Source organism: Ambystoma mexicanum, chromosome 8 (genome assembly GCF_040938575.1).
Source record: "Ambystoma mexicanum isolate Mex_15411 chromosome 8, UKY_AmexF1_1, whole genome shotgun sequence".
In the NCBI taxonomy this organism is placed as follows: domain Eukaryota; kingdom Metazoa; phylum Chordata; class Amphibia; order Caudata; family Ambystomatidae; genus Ambystoma; species Ambystoma mexicanum.
Window position 1 is genome coordinate 1,186,208,062 of NC_090929.1, and position 19,964 is coordinate 1,186,228,025.

At 44.0% G+C, this 19,964-nt stretch overlaps 1 protein-coding gene across 7 annotated transcripts in view; it reads right to left on the reverse strand.

Annotated features, from left to right (window-relative positions):
- Positions 1–19,964, reverse strand: part of STAMBPL1 (STAM binding protein like 1) — a 580,481-nt gene that overhangs the window by 149,346 nt on the left and 411,171 nt on the right. For all 7 annotated transcript variants that reach the window (XR_011268690.1, XM_069611270.1, XM_069611271.1 and 4 more), the window contains 2 exons: positions 6,587–6,944; positions 5,197–5,321 (listed from right to left, as the gene is read on the reverse strand). Coding sequence is in view for 6 of the 7 variants with exons in the window: in XM_069611270.1 (XP_069467371.1) it covers positions 5,197–5,321; positions 6,587–6,944 (483 nt within the window). In the remaining variant the exon portion in view is untranslated. The remainder of the gene's footprint in view (positions 1–5,196; positions 5,322–6,586; positions 6,945–19,964) is intronic.

Genomic DNA, 19,964 nt, shown 5'->3' on the forward strand with positions numbered 1-19,964 from the left:
GCGGTAAGCTTAAGTCTCCTAGCCAGTGTTGCGTAGGATCCTCGGTCCTCGCACAGCAGCGGCTCTCCCAGTAGAGCGTCTCTTGCGCACAGCAGACCTCTGGTCTCTGAGCCTTCTCTTCAGACACAGCCATTATCACTCCTGCTCGACTTCCCTATGGTTTACCAACCGGCCTTGGGTATGGTGTGTCCCATCTGCCCGGTATGTCAGGCGTTTTAAAGTTTCCAGCATTGGTCAGCTGTTCAGAACAACTAGTGTCATGATCTCTGCTTCCAAAAGGTCAGGGTTTTCCCAACTCCCTTGGAAGCAGATCCATAACCCAGGTTCCGAGTGCCAACCAGTCCCAATTGGGACCTTTTGGACCCAGTCCTGGCGCCAGTGGCACCAGGCTCATAAATATGCCCAGTCCCAGCGCTGGAAGCGCCAGGCTCATAATGCTTGGGTGGACTTACCTGCAGCAGACCATGCTGCTTACTTGCCTGCCAGTTGAGCCTCTGATCCTCTTCTGTTTGGAACTACTTTTCCTGTTGGGTGGGGCAGGAGCCACTCCCTAGATTCAGAACACTGGAACTCTTCTGGAAAGCAGGAACTCGTTTCTTACCTAGGCGTGGCTGTGGAAGGAGACACCTAAGCACTACAGGAGGCTATTTAAACCACACCCGATGGATGAATCTTGCTTTGCGTTATTCTGCATCCTCTGCAGCAGAACGCTCATCGTGTCTTCTGCATCTGATCCTGGGCCTAAGGAAAAAGGCTTACCATCCTGAATCCAGTCTTCAGCAACACCTATAAAGACAAGAAAGAACAGGTTAGCATTACAGTCTTCAGTGACAGCTCTTCACTTACCTGGTCCATTGGCTGTCACCAACGCCTCGCGCTGCATTCCGGCATCTGAAAGACAAAGGCTTACCTACTCTTCGTGCGCTCCGGAGGTCTTCACACTGCATTCCGGCATCTGAAAGACAAAAGCTTACCAACTCTTTGCACGCTCCGGAGGCCTTCGGCGCTGCATCCCGCATCTGAAAGACAAAACAAGGTGCGTTTAAAGACATTGGGGAACTTTAATACTCACGTGCCATTACTCCTTACCACATCTAACCCAGTGGGTATTCCGGCACCCTGCAGCCGGTCCGAACTTGTACCTGCAAAATAAAAAGACAGTTAGAGCGCATCGTGAAGCAGGCAACAAGCGCTTACTTACGTGCTTCCAGGTGCTTCTATTCATCACACGGGCTCCATCTTCAACTACTTCAGCCCGTCATCCGCCATCGCCGGAACCCTGCAAAATAAGAAACATCATTACTAAAGACTTTAAGGACATTAGAATTACTCGAAACTTACCGTTCGTGCAGTAAACGACGGACAGCAGTCCTCTGAAGTCAAGAGGCCTGCTCCCCTTATCCAGTGAAGAAACTGGTTACAGCACCCTGCCCCGAGGCAGATGGAGAGCACGGCGTTCACTTACCTAAGGTGAGAGCGTTAACCTTTGGGGTTCTACAGGAGAAGAGAAAGGGAAGAAGAGAGAGACATTCAATAACCCAGTTCCTTAATCCCATATTTTCTATCTGCAGACATCTTACCCTTCGAGTCAGACATACAGTGCACAGAGGTCCAGCCCAAAGAGCCAGCCGTGTGTTACACATCACCTTTGAAGATACGGTATACGCCCAGTCAAGACCGGCGCCTCTACGGGAATCAGGTGAGCGTTACACTAGCCTGTACTGTGTGGATCTCGTGGGGCAAGATCTTCATTACTCGAGCCCTCTTCCTCATCCCAGTAGACGAACAGGAACAAGTATGTGTTTGTCTATGTTTTTTTACAGGAGGTTCCAGATTACTATATGCTATGCATAGCTGAGAAAGCAATGACTGGTGACTATTATCCCTCACAAGGGGGTTGGGGGGTATGACAGGTCTTCTAGTGTGCCATCTTCACCCCACCAAGGTTGCTCTCCCCCCCCATGTGGTCTTCCGGCAGATAGCCACCCCCAGGGTTGGAGTCAGGTCACCTCTGCCCTTCCCTGGCCACATGGGCGTAGGCCCTTCCCTAGGATCTAGTGACTTTGCCAGATTCATCACACTAAGCAGGCTTGTGACCCCATTTTTAGCTGTATAAATCGCATTCTCCAACTCAGCGGTAACCCCTGGAAATCGGCCTGTGCCCAGCTTGAGTATTATATTGTGGAACATTGCTGGTCTGAGAAAGAAACTGCTAGACGGTGATTGGCTAACTTTTATTAGACAATATGACATTATCTGCCTCCAGGAAACTTGGATGTTGGAGGCTCCAACACTTTCTGGCTACATTTGTTTTTCGACAACAGCTAGGATGAGTGTCATGGGCCACAGAGTGGCCTGGCCACATGGTTTCGTACACCGTTTCCTTTTAACATTGTGAAGCTCTCTATAGAGCTGGACCATATAATGACTTTCTCACTCAAGGTGCAGGCCATGATTTAAATCTGCCTATGATCGAGATTTGTTATACTCAATCGATCAGTTCTTCTCTTTAAATTCCAGCGAGAAGGTTGTTATGAGTGATCTCAATGCTAAACTAGGTGCATTGTCTGAGCAAGATGACGAGTGAGAGGAAGTATGCGAGTATGTGGGACGTACGTTTATTAGAGGATGGTGCACTTCAACTATTGACTCATGTATTGTGGATTGTCACCTATTCACTAAAATAAAATTGCTAGCTTCTCTATACTAAAAAGGATAGAAAACGATCATCTGTCAATAACCACAACGGTGCAGTATGCACATAAGTTAAAGCCTGCCCCAGTCCCATTAGTAGTGGGAAACATTAATTGCGATGAATTAACATGGTGTAATTTGGTGATATCATTAATCTGGCCTCGACCAGTAGCATTTGGGATTATATTTTGGATGAAGTCCACTTATGCTCTAGACTAGTATCCATGTATGATAAACATATCGAGAACATACACCATAGGCATATTCCAACTATCATACCCATTTGTATAACAATAGAATAAGGGTTGCACCATGACACGATAGAGAGTGTAGGTCGAGGAAGACCCAAATGTATGCCCTTAACAGGGAGAAGAACATGCATTCAGACTCATTGTGTGAACTTAAAAAGGCCTACAAGAAACTGTTAAAAAAAGGAAAAATTAGAATGCACTTTAAAACAGTGGTATCAACTTGAGCTGGCGGTCCAGACAAATAATAGGAAACAGTTCTGGAAGCTGGGGACTGGAGGTTTTGTGAAAACAGGACAGAGTATATATTGGGCGAGAGGTGGAGGTCGCACTTCCAGGGAGTTTTTTCGGATGCAGATAGGGTGACCTTGGTAATAAGTGTTGACCTGAGCGATGAAGAAGTGCAGTTCAGGGCCGATGAGTGTCTCAATTTAGGAAACGTTATCCTCAGGCAAAGCAGCAGGTCCTGATGGGATGTATTCCAATATTAATGGCTTTTCCGACTGGTGGGGCCCGATTCTATTTAAAATGTTCTACACAGTGACCCTCTCTGGGGTATTACCCTGCTCGTAGTAGCAGAGCATTATTGTCCCCATCTTTAAGAAAGGGTACCATAATGACCCTAATTGTTACAGACCTATTTCATTGCTTGATATTCCAGGCAAGGTATTTGCTAAATGGCCATTATCTAGGGTTGAGGATTGGGCTGACTCTTCCGAAATCAACTCAGGCTGGTTTCAGACGAGGGTATTCTACGATCTATCACTGTTTGGTTCTCTCCATATTGATAAATATATACTTTTTATTGAGAGGTGGGAAGCTTTATGTGGCTTTCATTGACCTAGAAAAGGCCTTTGACTCAATCCCAATGCATCCGCTCTGGGGAAAGTTAGCTGCACTAAAAATGCTGGTTGGACTCCTGAATTTGTTACAACTCTGCTATACAGACACGCATGCCTCTGTGCGGGTATCCTACGACGTATAGCTGATGAACCCATTACAAAAAGGGTGTGAAGCAGGGCTGTGCTCCAGCTCCAATATTTTTTATTTTATATTTGTCTGATTTAGCACAGAAACTATGGGAACTAGGCTTAATACCCCCTTCTATGCATGGCACTACTTTTGGATCCCTTCTGTATGCAGATGAAACAGTATGATTGATTTGACTCCCGGCAGGCTGCAACAGTGCCTTTTTTATGCCAAAGAATATTTTTCTGCCCATGGCTTCAAATTGAATAAGACAACAAAGACTAAAGTTGTGTATTTTGGTAAGGGAAGAAAGCATTAATCTTGGTCCCTTGATAGTGAAATAATGGTGGTAAAATCATACTGCTACCTTGGGATTACATTTCACAAAGAATGGGAAATAGTCAGGGTACATCTTGGCAATTACTGAGAAGGCTGTGGCAAGGTTGGGCGGACTGCTCAGATTCTATTATATGTACGGTGGTTACATGTTAGATTAATGCCTGGGGGTGTATAAAGCTAAGGTTCACATCCTGATTAAATATAGGAGCGAAATTTAGTGCTATGCCAATTGTGCAATCCTGGAGAAGATCCAAAAAAGAATTTTGAAGCCACTAGTCGGTCACCGCCAAGGTGCTTCAAATAGTACCTGGCAACTAGAATTCGTGATTTCCACTATTGAGGTGCGGCACAAATTAAATTTGCCAGCTATTTTTTGAAAGTTTAACTGAGCCAGTCAATCAACCCAAATTTAAAGGGGAACACCTGCATTGTTAAAAGAAAGCAATGCAGTGGGATCTGGAGAGCAATTGGAGGATGGTGGACACTATCTTCACTTGTCCTCTTCCCTGCTTGACGTGATCCCACATTTTGGGGCGGTGAAATATATTCTATTTCATCTGGGGCATGTAGGAGGGTTATATGTCCTTTCAACGACACCTGTTTTTACCCCACAAACCCTGCCTTCATTGAACTATCTGCTGGCCACTGTCAAGACCCACACTTATCAAAATATCTTATGGAAACAGTCTGCATTCTGTAAACTAAGTTATCAAATAGAAAACAATTTTAGTACAATATATATTAATTGAAATGTTGATTCTAATTGGTGTTTTCTTAGAACACAGAGTTTGACAAAGTGTATGCAAAAATCCCTGCAAAACAAAAACTGCATAAAGATCCAACATTAAAAAATGTTGGAAGATTGGTCCCCATCAGCATGCAATAAGCCTGTAAAATGGTAAGCAATTAACTAATTTCAGATGCAAGAAAAGAGATTAAAATGTACCAGTTTTCCACAGAGGATTCCACAGGTCTCTATTCCACGGGCTGTGTTCGAATCGGCCAGCAGCAGAAATTTGTGCAGAAGATCCCTTGGTAAAACTACACTTCGGAGCCCTTCCACCATTTGAGCTATATTGAATGGAAAACACAGGTTACAGTGTTACAATTTCCTTCACTATATGTAGAGTTATGCAACATTTTGAGATGCTTACTTGAGTAATGTCACCCACCCACAAACCCTATGCCCATTTCTACCTCATCATACTAGAGAGAAGAGGCCTGGACATAGAAGCTCTTCTGTAGATAGTGATTTCCCTATCAGCAGTGTACACAGACTTCTATATTGCTAGTATATTCTGCTGTCGGAGGCCACTACAGGGGCACGTGAGAGCAATCTAATGTTCTCACACAGAAGTAAGGTCCTAAGGTGCATGCACTGCTTTGCCTGGGACACGATGATGACCTTCCCCAATTCTTTCCATATTTTCCTTGATTGTGAATTTTGTATTCAGCACTGGTTAACATCAAATTACATTAACTACGTTAACAAGTGAACTTTTCCAGGTCCAATGATGTCCACCAGACCTTCATTCTTGAGAAATCACTGTTTCAGTGAGTATTCAGCGCTCACTCACTATCCAATGTACACACAATCTGGAATTAGACAATGTAGGAACGTGTGCAGATGCTGATCCAATCTATACCACCACTCTCTTCATTGCCATCTGTGTGGTTTATAAGTTCCACCTAACTTTGTTGGGCTTCTGCCTGACTATGTTTGCACAGCTCCTATCACTGGTGCCTTAACAAGTTAAATACTCAGGCGAGCAACTAGATGCCTGTATTATAAAAAATGAATGAACAAAAGGAACACCTAATTGCATTAGGAGTTTAGAGAATTGTACAAGAGTTGTCACACACGCCCCTATTGGCCCATTGTAGAAACACAAAAATAGAATGGGATTCGTCCGATTTAAAAAAACACACTGACCTCTCCAAGCCTTATTTGAACTTCATTCTGCACAGGGATAGCGGTGCATACGGTCTCGTGTTACTCAAGAATGGAAAAATCAAAGTGTGCGCATGACATCTTCATGAATGAGAGCGCTTCACATTGGCATAGCGCAGAACCTCCGAAGAGTGCCTCTCCTAAATTATCGACTGCACAGCAGGAAGAAGGGATGTTTCCATCCAGGAATAGCAATCAAAAGCAAGATACCCATGCAAGATCAACTAATGATCATTTCTAAAAGGTAAATTTAATTGAACACAAGTCCTAATCTAATAAGACTGTTTCCATTTAGGAACTCACAGAACAAACGAAACGTGCATGCAATTCCATTAAAAGGCTTTTAAAGAAGGCACCAGGGCATGGCACAGAACCGAGCACTTACTCTGAACAGCACTTAGAGTGGCTGCTGGCTTTAGGGCCCTGCTTACTGGGGGAGACTGCCCAGCGCACACAGCTGCATCCCCTTTATAGGCCTGATCTGGGAACACCTTAGACAAGTGGTTGTTTTTAGGGGTGGAAATACAAGACAACATGCTTCCATCAGTCTGCTCAGACACCTTGACATGTTCGCTCGCTTGCATCTGATCTCGGGCCAGGTCTTGCCTCCTAAGCTGATCTTCAAAGTAGTTAAACTGTTGGGATTCGATATGCAGCTGTCGGATTTGTGCTATTCTCTTCCTTTCCTCTTCCACAAACCGCTGCTGCTCCACTTTCTTGAACAATTCGACGCTGTGTGTGTTCTGAAAACGTAAATACATGTTTTAAAGTGTGCCTTTGTAACATGAATTGAAACGTTTATTACACAGTGAGCAACAAGTAAAAGCAATTCTCTTTCCAAGCAAAAATCAATATTCAAAGGTTTAATAGACAAAATTGACCCCTTTGCAGAAAAATGCACAGCGAGTCATTTCCTCCATGGTAGCTGCTAAAAACCTGCAAAATAAGCCACGTTGCTCAGGTTTTGAACACCGTCTCCCAAGTGCAAACTGTTGGACATCAATTGATCCATGCAGATCGGGCATTGCAGTATAGTTCCTTTGTAACCAGTATCCTCCCCACCATTCACTTGCCGTCCAAGAGCTACCACAATGGAGCAATTCAGATTTCCTTAATCACGGGTTAGCGAAATGCACATGTTTGTAGCATTTTCAAAATCGAAATCTTACAATGGTATAGAGGGCAGCTCAAGTGGAATGACACTTAAAGCGCCACTAGATATCCACAGTTTAGGCAGCCCACAATCCCCGGAAAAATACCAATAAACTACTTATTTTAAAGTGGGCATACAGCAAGATGAAAGAATGTACCTTTGGCATTTTGGCATGCTCCAATGACTGGATTCTCTCTATTCCCTGTTCACTGGCAATTGGGAACCTTGGATCAACAAGCGGCTGGACTGTCACCTTAAACTGCCTTCCTAGTTTAAGGTTAGATGAGGAATTGCCATCCCCACCTTACCTCAATGTCTTTACTGCATTGCTACTACTGTCGTTTTTCCTATGCTAGATTCAAGCTCCACGATGGGCGGGAATTATTTAACATTGTCAGAAAAATGGCATTCACCCGCCTACAGATGGCAGACAGCGATCCCAAGGGGCAGCTTTATGGTAGTGGTCTAGTAGGATCTCGGTGCTTCCTTACCTCTGTGCTTAATGTTAGTTGTGATCCTTGAGGTAGGAGGAGAGAATTTTGTAAAGGCTTTTCCAAACTCGTGAATAGCCCACTTTCTTAGATTCAACTCCCATCACTAAGCTTGTAGTGGAATACAGGTGCCATGGTGCACTCAAAGGTGAATCCATGATTGTTGACTGAGAAAAGAAAAAAGAAAAAAACTTTGCACACAATTTGAACTCTGTCCTTCCTCAAGAAAACCAATGTGGCATATTCTTAGCCGAGACCACTCTTTGGTTTCAGGTGAGCATGGTCAAGCATTATAATGCTTTCCTTGAGGTGCATCGATTCTAATATTGGCTTGCCTCATTCCGTTTCTGGATTAAATTATAATGTCCTTCCCAGAAGAATTTATTGCGGTTAAAATTGAAGGCCTCAATGATAACCTGTTTTTTTAGTGCCCTGGAGAGGAAAATACTTTCTCACCACACCTCTTTCTTTACCTTTTTGTTGTAGGGACATTACAATTAGCAAATGCTGTGCCATGTAATTAAACGTCAGACAAAAAAAGACAAAAACGGGAGTAGCTTAGTGGGTTAGTGGGCTCTACATTTCCTCACCATGTCTGTATGCTAGGAACCTTGTCTTAGAACTTATCATATTAACCAACAGGGATCAAGGATGTCTTATGTTTGGAAGAAAATGAAGATCTGAGGAATGCTTAAAGGAAAGCTTCACCCACATGTTTACTTCCACCAATCATAAAGACATCAGCATCACATCAAACATCGATGTATTAAACCACCTTTTTGTGTTAAATCGCACAGCATAACTTACATTTCAAAATCTGTGGACCGCACCTGTTCCCATCCACATCTTGTGATAAACGCACGGTCAAGTACCTTGGCTGCAATAAATCATAGCAAATTACCCTGCTTTTGATGTCAGCTGCCACAGCTGCAAAATCACGCCCCTGGTGGTGATGCAAGCAGACAACACAGTCAAACGTACTGTCTATGCAATGCATTCACGTGTCGCCATAGAAATGAGCAAGCCGCTCTAATATTCAATAACTATCAAAAATCCTTTCTCAGATGTCAGTATTGTTGTTGTTTGCTGCTCAGTGTTAGCTTGATTTCTGACCTTACGGAATAGTAATTGGTGGTAAACTCCTAATGACTACACGTGAACAAGTAAATTCATTTACGTCTTTCTGCTTCCACCAACCTCTCACCTCCATGGGCACATAATGAAGCAACTAAAACTTGCTATTCATCCCTTCATCTCTCTAGTGATGTCTTTTTGGCACCATTAACATATCGACAAATTCAAAGTTTACTGTTGTCAAATTCTTTTTTTTATTAATTGTCCTCCCCTGCTCCTTTTCAACTGAAGCTTTTGTTTAAGCATGATTAGCTTTCTTTAATTGAATTTTAAGCAGAATATGAATTTCTTGTTCAATTTAAAACTCCCTTTTTTCTTTCTTTTTCAAACGCTTTTTTTGTGTCCAGCGACAACAAGAATTTCTGGTATTCAGAGTTTCACGTATGAATGGGAGTTCATGGATGAAGAAATTGAATCAAGACCAAAGCATTAAGAAATGGAGGAGATCAATGAATAATACAAAGGATGATTCTTATGATCCAGGACCTAGTAAAATGAAAGAACTGATGCCAACATTGGAAGAAAATACATGTGGATGAGAAACCTCCACCTGCAGATCCCATGTATCTGAAGATGATCCTCCGCAACCTTGGATAGCACAGCAAGGTGACTTCAAAGATGCGTGCCTTATAAGTTCAGTTCTTTGAAAGCTGATGGTTCTTATGCATGGACTTTGTGGCACTGTTTGTCCACATATTTCCAACAATGCGTGTGTATGGGGTCTATTGATTTTACAGCATAAGCAACTTGCATACTGGCTTTCATGCCCTGCCAGGTGGGTGGATATGGCCTTCAACGGCCGCCAGCTCATGATAAGGCAGGAACGAGGGAAGCAAGGGCCTCGGCTCGGCTGTGGGCCGTTAAAGGCCATGTCCACCCAACTGGCAAGGCATGAAAGCTTTTCACCCCCGGGGTGCGAATGGTTTTCACAATTTTTCATCGCAACATCCTCTCTGCTAGCCCAGCCGATATCCCGATGAAAAATGCAGCAGCCAGATGGGAGGAGCTCGGGACTGGAGCACAATGCTCCACTCGCTCAGGTAAGTGGAGGGGTGCCTCAGTACAACCGAGGGAAGGGCCCAAGATGGCTGGGACAGCGGACAGGAACTGTGTATATTGTCGCCTACTGTTCCAGCCACCTGATTGGCTGAGCGTTCTTCCCCGATGCGAATTTGAAATCCACATGTCCAACAATCAGAAGTGTTTTCTATCTTTTGGATATATTTGTTTACCCTTTTTTATCATCAACATGCAATCATTGTTGCTATGTTAAAGTTTTTACAATAGGTTTTTGTTCCAAAAAGAAAAGCTCAAACACATTACTTATTCTGCCCCCCACCGATTCGTATGGCATATTTCAATTTGATGTAATTTAGTTTATACATATTTGTTGACGACACATGATTTTCATACATGTTTGCCTTGCTAAGTTGAAGCAGAGTACAAAATGTAACAATAAAAAAGCTTTATAATTAAAACTTAATTATTCTATAAATTGAACAACTTCCATTTTTTTAACAGACTGCACAAGCTTGTGGCATACAAAGCCTATAGTGGGAGTCCAAGTCCATAGAGGTTTACCCGCATATGTTGTACAAGGCATCGGCAAGGAGTTTCTCAGTTCAACTGGTCAATACAGTGGGTTCACAGACATACAGGCCCATCAAGCACCATATAAGGAACAAGTTGCTTACCTGTAACTATTGTTCTCCAGCAGGGGTCTGGCATCAAAGCGGCCTACGCCCTCGCGATCATGGCCCATTATGATAGGGAGCTGTGGTTCAAGATCGCCCCTATCCTAGACTTCCTCCCGGACGACAGGGCGGAAGCCCTGGAAATCCTGCAGGAAGGCGAGGTGGCGTCGGATCACGCCATCAGAGTTGCGACGTACATCGCTGATACCGGATTTCGCCAGATGGGCAACAGCGTTTCCTGTGCCGACGCGGTTGGCTCAGGGTCTGCAACGCCATCAAGATTGCTCCTGAGTTGTCCTGTGGCGTAGGCATCAGTTGGAATGGGAGCGACGGCTGGGGAGTGGGGTCCTCCGTTTCCTCCATGGCCCACGGCTCCTCGTCGGCTCCACCGTTGTGCTCTCTACGTTCGCCTCGTTAGGATCCTTCCCGTAGGTCCTGGCCTCCTCGAACTTCTTGTCCAGGATAGCTTTGACGCCAGCCAGCTCATCCTTGGAGGAGGTATCTGAGCCTGTTAGGGGGCCCCCCCTCCTTCTCGACCCGGGATTTCACTGGGGTCTTCTCGATAGGCAGAAAAGATGATTCCCTCCGGGGTGGCAGGGAAACTCTAGGCCCGGAGATAGTCTCCACTGGGGTAGCCTCCGCCGGCTTCGCCAGGGCCGCCACAATTCCTTCAATCGAGGCCTTAGCTGGGTGAATCAGGGCCTTCACGACCTTGGGCGCGTCTGAGGCCTTCACCTTAGGGGGAGGGTCACTGCCTCGCCCCGCCTTGGCTTTCTCCGTCGGGATTGACTGGAGCTTCTCCCAAAGCTTACCCGGGTTCTCTGACTTCCTTTTCACCGAGCCAGAGTGTTGGCTCGCGGATGATGGCGTCGGTGACATCGCGCCCTGCCGGGCAGCCGAGGAGCCCGAACCAACGGCACTCCCGGTGCCCGCGGACTTGCGGTGCTTAGCCTTTTGTTGGGTCTCTGTCGCCAGAGTGCCCTCAAAGGTCTTAGAAGACCGCTCGGACGACTTCTTCTCACCTGCTGCTGGGCTCTTTGCCTCCAGCCAGTCAGTGAGTCGTTTACGACGGTCCTTCATGGTGTGGACGGACATGCTCTTGCAGAACGCACAGTCCTCCACGTGCAACTTGTCGTCGTGTAGGCAGTAGAGGCACTGGGAGTGCTCGTCCTCCTTAAAGACGTTCTGCAGTCCACATCCTGGGCAGTTCCTTAACAGTTTGGATCCAGTAGACGTCGAATCTCCTTTGTCCTGGGCCATGTCCAAAACGGGGTAGGCCTTAAAGGTTTTCTGGAATCCTCCAAGAAGTTTAATTCGACGAAAATCCACCGGGCGTAGAAATTTGAAAAACAGGCCCCGGAAGAAGTATCGGTGGAGCTGGAGGCTCGAATTGACTAAAAAATAAGAGTAAACTCTTTGAAAAAACACAGTAAAAGCTCGAGAGCTATAGCACGAGGACTCCCAGCACTTCAACTTGTGGTAAAAATATGAAAATGGCTGCCAGAGGAGGGGCTCAGGTAGTGGGCAGTCATTGGCTGGGGGCAGTATGACCCAGAGACCAGTGATTGGTTAACAGTAAAAAGACAGTTCAGAAACGAAACTGATTTTTTCTTTACCGAGGATTCCCAGCCTGACAATGGGGAATATTCATGAGCATGTGAATCCATGCCAGACCCCATGCTAGAGAACTTTTTTTATTTTTATTTATTAATAATGTGTTACAGTTTATATTTAAACTTTTCACATATTCATAAATTATATAAGATCAAATATAAATGCATTATAAAATATAAAACTAATGAAAGAAAACCGCATAAGAAGAAGAAAAAAAATAAAAAAAGAGAAACCTATTACTTGTTACATATTATTAACTAGAAACGAAAATTTGAGTTACCATTAAGCTCATCATAATTTAACATTTATAGCTCTTGCTATTCTTCTAATCTTTAAACACTAATAGCGATTACCCATGCTGAGGTATATGGAACAAAGAATCATAAGTCTCTGCAGAACTCAATGCCATGGTGTTAAACAGGTTAATACAGAGATGTTCAGAGTTCTTTCAATTTCCAACCATACTCTAAAGGTGGCAATCTGCAGCTGCTTACTTTGAGTGTTTGTGAGGCGGTGCCAAAAATCAACTTCCCCTACAAACTCCATATCATGGACAAAGTTGCCGTAATTTGCTAAGTAAGTGTCCATCATATTTACACAACTAGTTAGGACATGATTAGCTGTTTCTTTACATCTCTTGTCCTTGCAGAGTCTACAGTATCTCTCTGTAGAAGATAAGCCGTTATACTTGCTTTTGTTGGTCAGCAGCGGCAGATTATCAACCCTCAATAAGAGTAGAAATCGTCTGAATCTACTAGAAGGACTAAGGGTTAAATATGGCTGCATTTGCTTGAATGAGTAGAGCATGTAATGTATGAATTTATATTTTGGAAGGTGTCGAGATGTGCGTAGTTTTCTAGCCAATCCCAAAGATCAATTTTTTTGGATAGAGCTTTTTTTTGAGGATCATTGAACTTCTCTCCACTCATGGTCCAATATATTGTCCTCAGGAGGGCTTCAGTCTCTTTTTTCAAATGGCATTTGGTGGTTTCTTTTGTAATTTCCATGCCATATTCTTTTAATAGCCGAGATTCTGGTTGTTTAGATATCTTTAAATACAGTTCTGCTCTCCTTTTCAGGACAATGGACCTTAGGGAGGAGACCCCAACTTCCAATCTTAACAATGCCATTGGGATAGATTGAGGGAGGCCTAGGATTCTTTTCCAGAACTTCCCCTCTATCACTTGCAGCCAGCTTAGGTCCATTTGCAGTAGGGCTTCCAGCCCGTAAACGATCATAGGCGTTAGAACCTGTGTATAGATTTGACGGATTCCACATAGAGACATTCCACAGTTCTGTCGTGCAAATTGGCTGATCAACGACGTTATTTGAGCTGCCCGATTTTTCCTCATTTGGATGCAGTTGTTATAGCCCAGTTTAGCATCAATTTCAACCCCAAGGTATTTGTATTGCTGGGTATATTTAATTTCTGTTCCATGCAGTATTAATCTGGGTCGTGCAATCTTCTTATTTGAAAAGACCATCACCTGAGTTTTCTCCTGATTGATATTTAGGTCGTTATTTGCAGCATATTCCCATAACTTCAAAGCGGACCTCCGTAGACCGCTGAAAGTATGATCCATAATTATCAAATCATCTGCATACGCTAACACTGCGCAATGGATAGTGCCGACTACGGAAGAGCAGTTATTTTCGCTTAAGATTGCACCTGGAAGGTCATATGTAAACAGATTGTACAGAAATGGGGCCGTCACGCATCCCTGCTTGACGCCACAGTTCTGTGGAATCCTAGCTGTCAAATCACCCTGAGCACTAAGTCTGCAGGCCACTGTGTTGTCCTCATGCAGTAATTTTAGGTAATACAGAAGGGTCTCAGGGCAGCCTAATAGCTCGAGTTTTGCCCACAGTTTTTCTCGGCGGACTGAGTCAAAGGCTGCTTTAAAGTCTACAAACAAGGCATATAATGGAGGATTGCCTTTTCTTAAGGCTTTTGAGCGCAGAGTGTCTAAAATGATGATATTGTGGATTGTGGAATAGCCTCTTCGGAAGCCACTCTGAAAAGTATTAAGTATTTCAGTTTTGGTTGCCCATTCTTCCAATTTCTCCAGTAAGAGCGATGCAAAAAGCTTCCCTGTGCAGTCAAGCATTGAAAGTAGTCTAAAATTACAGGGATCCTTCCTGTCACCCCTCTTGAAGATAGGTATTAAATAGGCATGTTGCCATGATTTAGGAATTCTCCCATCCGCCAATACTTTGCCAAACAATATGCTTGCGAATTTAGCCCAGAATTCCGGCTGGCTCCTCAGCACAGCATTTGAGAGGCCGTTAGGCCCTGGAGCCCTGGACGACTTAAGCTTTTTAATTTTACAGATTAGATGTTCACTTGTTATGCTGAAAGGGACAGATCTTGGTGTCATTTTTTCTACCTGCTTGCCCACCTCATCGTTGGGGATATTACGGCGCATAAGGAAATCTGTCCATTTGTTTGCACTTATCGGGTTGATCAGATCCTTACTACCGCTACCCCTTGCTTGGCCGAGTAGAGACCATATGCTTCTCATGTTTTTGGAGCATATGGTTTGAACCATAAATTGCCATCGCTTAAGTTTTTGCTCATGTTTTTTGACTTTAATCCACGTTCTATATCTATTTTTTAGAGATCTGCATAATTCATGGTAATCTCCAAAGGATTTACTGGTATATTTGGCTTGTCGGATTTCTGCTCTTAACCTGCGTTTAGCATCTCTTATGCTTTTGTCGTATATTACCGATGTTTTAACATCTGTCGCTATTTGGTTTGTGGCAGATGTCGCGTGTGTAGAGGAAAATGTGGCGGCCCAATGTTCTATCTCATTTATGGACATGTTTTGGAGCTGGGACAGTATGTTATCATCCGCCATTTGCACCATGCTTCCAGCCGCGTTGATGTTTTTATCAGACCAGCATATTCGGGTACCCGAGTGGTTAGTTAACATATCGCCCAGGGGTTTAGTATGTATGGTAGGCAGGCCAATGGTAAACTTTAACATCAGGGTAGAATGATCGCGCCAATCGTTTGAGGTGATCTTCAAATCTCTTACTTTCAGGGCCATCTGGGGGCTCACAAATATATAGTCCAGGGTACTTTTTGCTTTCCCACTATGCCAGGTGTAGTTTTCTGGGTTATCACTAGGAGTTCTGCCATTAATCAACTCCATTTCCCATTCATTGAAAAAGGTCTGCCAAGAGGCGCCAATTGGATCTGTGATTTTGTGTTTCATATTGTTTATTGGATTCAAAAAGGGATAGGTTGCGGTACCTGCTGAGCCTGATATATGACAATTAAAGTCCCCAGCAATAATTATCAGATTGTTAGTCGGCACAGTCACCCACGCCGCTATTAATTCATGAATTGCTTCTTGGAGGGATTCAGCTTTATTTCCATAAGGTGGACTATATAGGTTAATGATGAGCATATTTTCTTTACATCCATCACTTATACTCTCCATTTCCACTGCAATCACTTTGTCGCTGGCTACTGTCTCCAGCTGTCTGGATTTAACCGTATTTCTGATACCTATAATCAATCCTCCATATGGTCTCCCTCTCCTTCCTTTCATCGCAAATGATTGGTAAATTGAATAACCATTAAGTATTATAGGTGCCCTTATCCAGGTCTCTTGCAGGCAAATGCAAATACTTTCGGTTAGAAGCTGAAGAGAACCTGCCGGGGCGAATAAATGCTTGAATCCTCTACAATTCCAGGATACTAGTGAGGGGATTCAATTCGAGCTCACCACCTTTGGTAGTGCTGATGCTAGCCAGGTTAGCACATTCTGGACATCAGGACATCAGCTATCGCTACCTGATCCCTTTTCAGTTTGGGGAATCCATCGGTAGTTTCTTTTGTCACTGGGAAGACATTGCGTGGCCACTTAGGATCCTCCTTATCTGGATCGGCATCCACTTCGATGTCGACATCTCGGAGGCTTTCTTTGTAATTGCATATCAATTGTGCGGAGGAAATAAACTTACAATGAATGGCGGAGACATTAGCATTGATGACTTGCAGAGGCTCAACAAATTCAAAGTCGTCTGATCTTAGTACCCGCAGTTGAGGAACTGCATGAAATCTAGTCATTAACTCAGATCTGGAAAGCCAGCTGTTCTCACTTTGCTGGTACAGATTTTTAATGAGGCATATCCTGTTCTCTTTGGGCGATACCTCCTTGTTCTTAGAGTTGTCCACAGGATCCATTCTGCTTTGATTTCTGTCGGCTAGAATGTTGCCTTCACCACCAGTTATGTGAGACTCCTCAGGCTGCTCTGTATCAGCTGTAACAGATATAGGTGAGGTTCCACCTTCTATTTCATAGTCCCCATCATCATCAGACAGTACCCAGCTTGTTAAGTAACCTGCTTGCTTCTTCTTACGTCTGCCCCCGCCTAAGGTTGGTTTCTTTGATTTTTTATTGTTCTTCCCTAATGTATCAGTCTCTAATACAGGAGGTATCCCCTCACGATCCTTCTTTCGCGTTGCTGCTCTTTTGGCTAGTCTCCTCTGTTTACGGGATTGAAATATTTCAAATGTATTGACTGCATTAGGAGACTTTTCCAGATCTTCTATTGTCTCGGCTGCCGCTGGATTTGGGGCCGGACTCTACCTCGATGGTCTGACAGTACTTGTATCAGCAGGGTTTTGTGTATGCAGACTTAGTGTGGTTTCCAATATGCGTCCACACATTTTTAGCAGGATCGTGAGTGCAAATTGTACAGAAGCGACCGACGATTGTAATTCAGCCAAGTCTGTGGGATTAGAAGATGTGATGCTTCTTGCGTCCACCTCTCCAAGTTCCAGCTCGGATTCATTGTGGATTTTTAGATTTGGTGTTGTTGATAATCTCATAGAGTCAGCTCTCGAGCATTGAGTAGCTTCCTCTGTAGGATCTCTAGGAGCTGGTTGTAATGCTTTGATCACCGCTGGTGTCATCGATTTTTGCATTGAAAGGCATAGCTCCAGTAGAGAGTTGTTGTCAATATCTCCATAATTCTCTTGATCCTGTAGCTCAATATTTATCGCCTCCCCCTCGTCCATGGTGGTAGAATTGTTTTCGGGGTGCGGATTCACTGTAAAGAAATCTGTTATTGCACCTTTAATAACTGGTGCAGGCTTTGTTTGCTTTCCGTGGTCCATTGCTCTCTCGTTATTCGTTGGACTACTCATTATTTTCCGCTGTCGCAGATTGTAGCGTGCTTGAAGCTTCTTGCGTGAGGGCATAGGATTAATCCACTCTAATTCGTTATCAATATGTAAGTCTGAGCAGTCTGGTATTATTCCTCTATGGGCTCAGTAGACTCAGCTGTATAACAGTAGCTTCAAGGTCGCAGTAAATGCAATTGCCTTTCGGTGCTCACAGTCTCAAAAAGTTCAAACCCAAATCTCTGAGATGTCCCTAGAGCTCTCAGCTAAAGGGATAGTGACTAGTGCTTGTTATGTAGCATTATGAATCTGACAGTTAGACAGGGCCCTCAACAGTGGTTTTACCACCCCACTTAGTCACAAGTCAGATGGAGTTCAAATAATCATAGGGAGCAGATTATGTATAGTGTATGAGACCAGATTTCGAAGGTGACCAACAGTCTCCTAGTATGGTTAATCTATAACTAGGCCTCCATGCTTAATAAAAGAAAATATAGGATGGACCTTCCGGCAGTAGAGCTAAGTCTTTGCAGTGGCCAAATCAAAACGGCCCGGAGCAAAAAGAGAAAAAAAAAAAAAAAAAAAAAAGGTTTTCCTTTAAAAAAAGAATCTTACCGAGTGCCTAGACCTCGCCTGGGCGCTTCAGTTGATAGGGAGCTTTCACCGCTCCGTGCCGCCCTCGGCTTTTCTCTGTGTTCGTGCGATTCCTTAAGCCGCACGCAGAGCCCTCATCAGCTGCTGCTCCACGCGCAGAGCCACCGTAATTCCGGGCCGTGCTATCGCGGTATAACGGGTCTCCGCCAAAGGCTCACCTACGGTTGCCAGCTCCTGGGCAACATACAAAGGGGCCACTGATGTAAATAATCAGGTTTGGAGCTATTGGGGGGCCGCAGGGAGCTTCGGCAGCGCTTCGGCAGCGCTTCTCTTCAGTTTCCTTCCTCCAATTTCCTTCAACAGCACTGAGCGCCGTGCTCACGGGCTCGCGCATTCGCGCTCTCGTGACTCGCCGACTCAAGCCGCACCTCCTGCGTACAAACTCCGCGCAACAGAGGCCGCCTCCGAGTCAATCTGCATTTACTGATTAGAGCTCTGCGAACTTACTTCCTTGAAAAGTACTGTTGGTGACTGTGGAGGGTCCGTCCTTTATTTATTCTTTATCCGTTCTTTATTTTTAAAGAAAATCAGAACTTTGATTTCAATATTTTATCACTGCACACTTTCAATAAAAACATTTAGAAATGTATCCAAGTAAATGGCTTGTTGCTTTCTTCAAAGCAAAGCATGGTATTGTGTTAACATTTCTGATCCCAACATATTGCCTATACTCTTCTGCACTATACACAAGTGAAGAGTGCACAGTCATTCTGCTGTGCACACCTGCTTTAAAAATATATATATATACATCAAAATCAACAGTACTTTCATGTTAACTCATGATGTTTTTTAAAGTGTTCTACAATAATTACATTTCCAATGCTACAACATTGCAAACATGCACATATCACAAAGTATGACCAAAGCAATTTGTGAAAAACATATGCCCTTAGTAGACAGGCCTGTTGACCTGTGTTTGAAGCATACTTCTTTTAATGTGATCGTATGCATGTCATTTGATGACACAAAGCTTTGTAGTCAATCAGATGTTGGACTCCCTAATACCCCTAATCGTGGTAGTGATGCTCAAAGAGCCAGGAGCCAAGTGTTCCTCAGCAGTGATCTCGATTACGCTCACCTGATATCCCCGGGGGCGTCTGGAAGGCTCTGAGATCTGGAACCCTGGATGCGTAGTTGTCCAGTGCTGAAAAATGAATCTTCGTTATTTGTAGGGTGAGCTATCTGTCCTGCGTTTCTTGTGCAGGGGCGCTTGACGTTTGTTGGCGAGCTGCCAGAGTTGCTTCACTGATGCAGTACGCCTTCCTTGGGCCCAGGCCTGCTGTGACCCCGAATCTGCTGGTAGGCAGGTAGGTTTGTTAATTTTAAGTCTTTGTTATGTTTATGGTGGGAATTCGTTAATGTCTTTATCTCCTGTACAGGTGCGAAGGTCTTGATGCTGGCGTGCCGGATGGAGAGGCACGTTTCTAGGTAAGAGAAAGCGTGCAGCGCCTTTATTGTCTTTTAAAGCTAACCTGTGTTTTCTTCTTCTTCTCCTCACAGGCCACTGTGGTGCTGCGAGTGGATGAGAGCGCGATGAAAAACAGGCCCCCGGGATCCATTAAGGTAAGTACGGTTTATAGTCACTATTTTGAATAACATTTGGTCGAAAGTCGAAATGTCGGAAAAAAAATGTCGAATGTCTTTTTTAGTTTGTTTTTAGTTCAAAATGGGGGGGTTCCCCCCGAACCCACCTTTTTTATTTTTTTTTCTGTTTTAACCCTTTTTTTTTACTTGCGGAACCAAAAAGAAACATGTAAATAAAAAAAGAAAGCATTCATCATCTTTTTTTTTTTTTTTTAGACATAATATTTTCAACATTTTTGTCATTCGACCAAATGTTTTCGACATTTTAACTGGACACCGGTAAGTACAGCGCTGTGCGG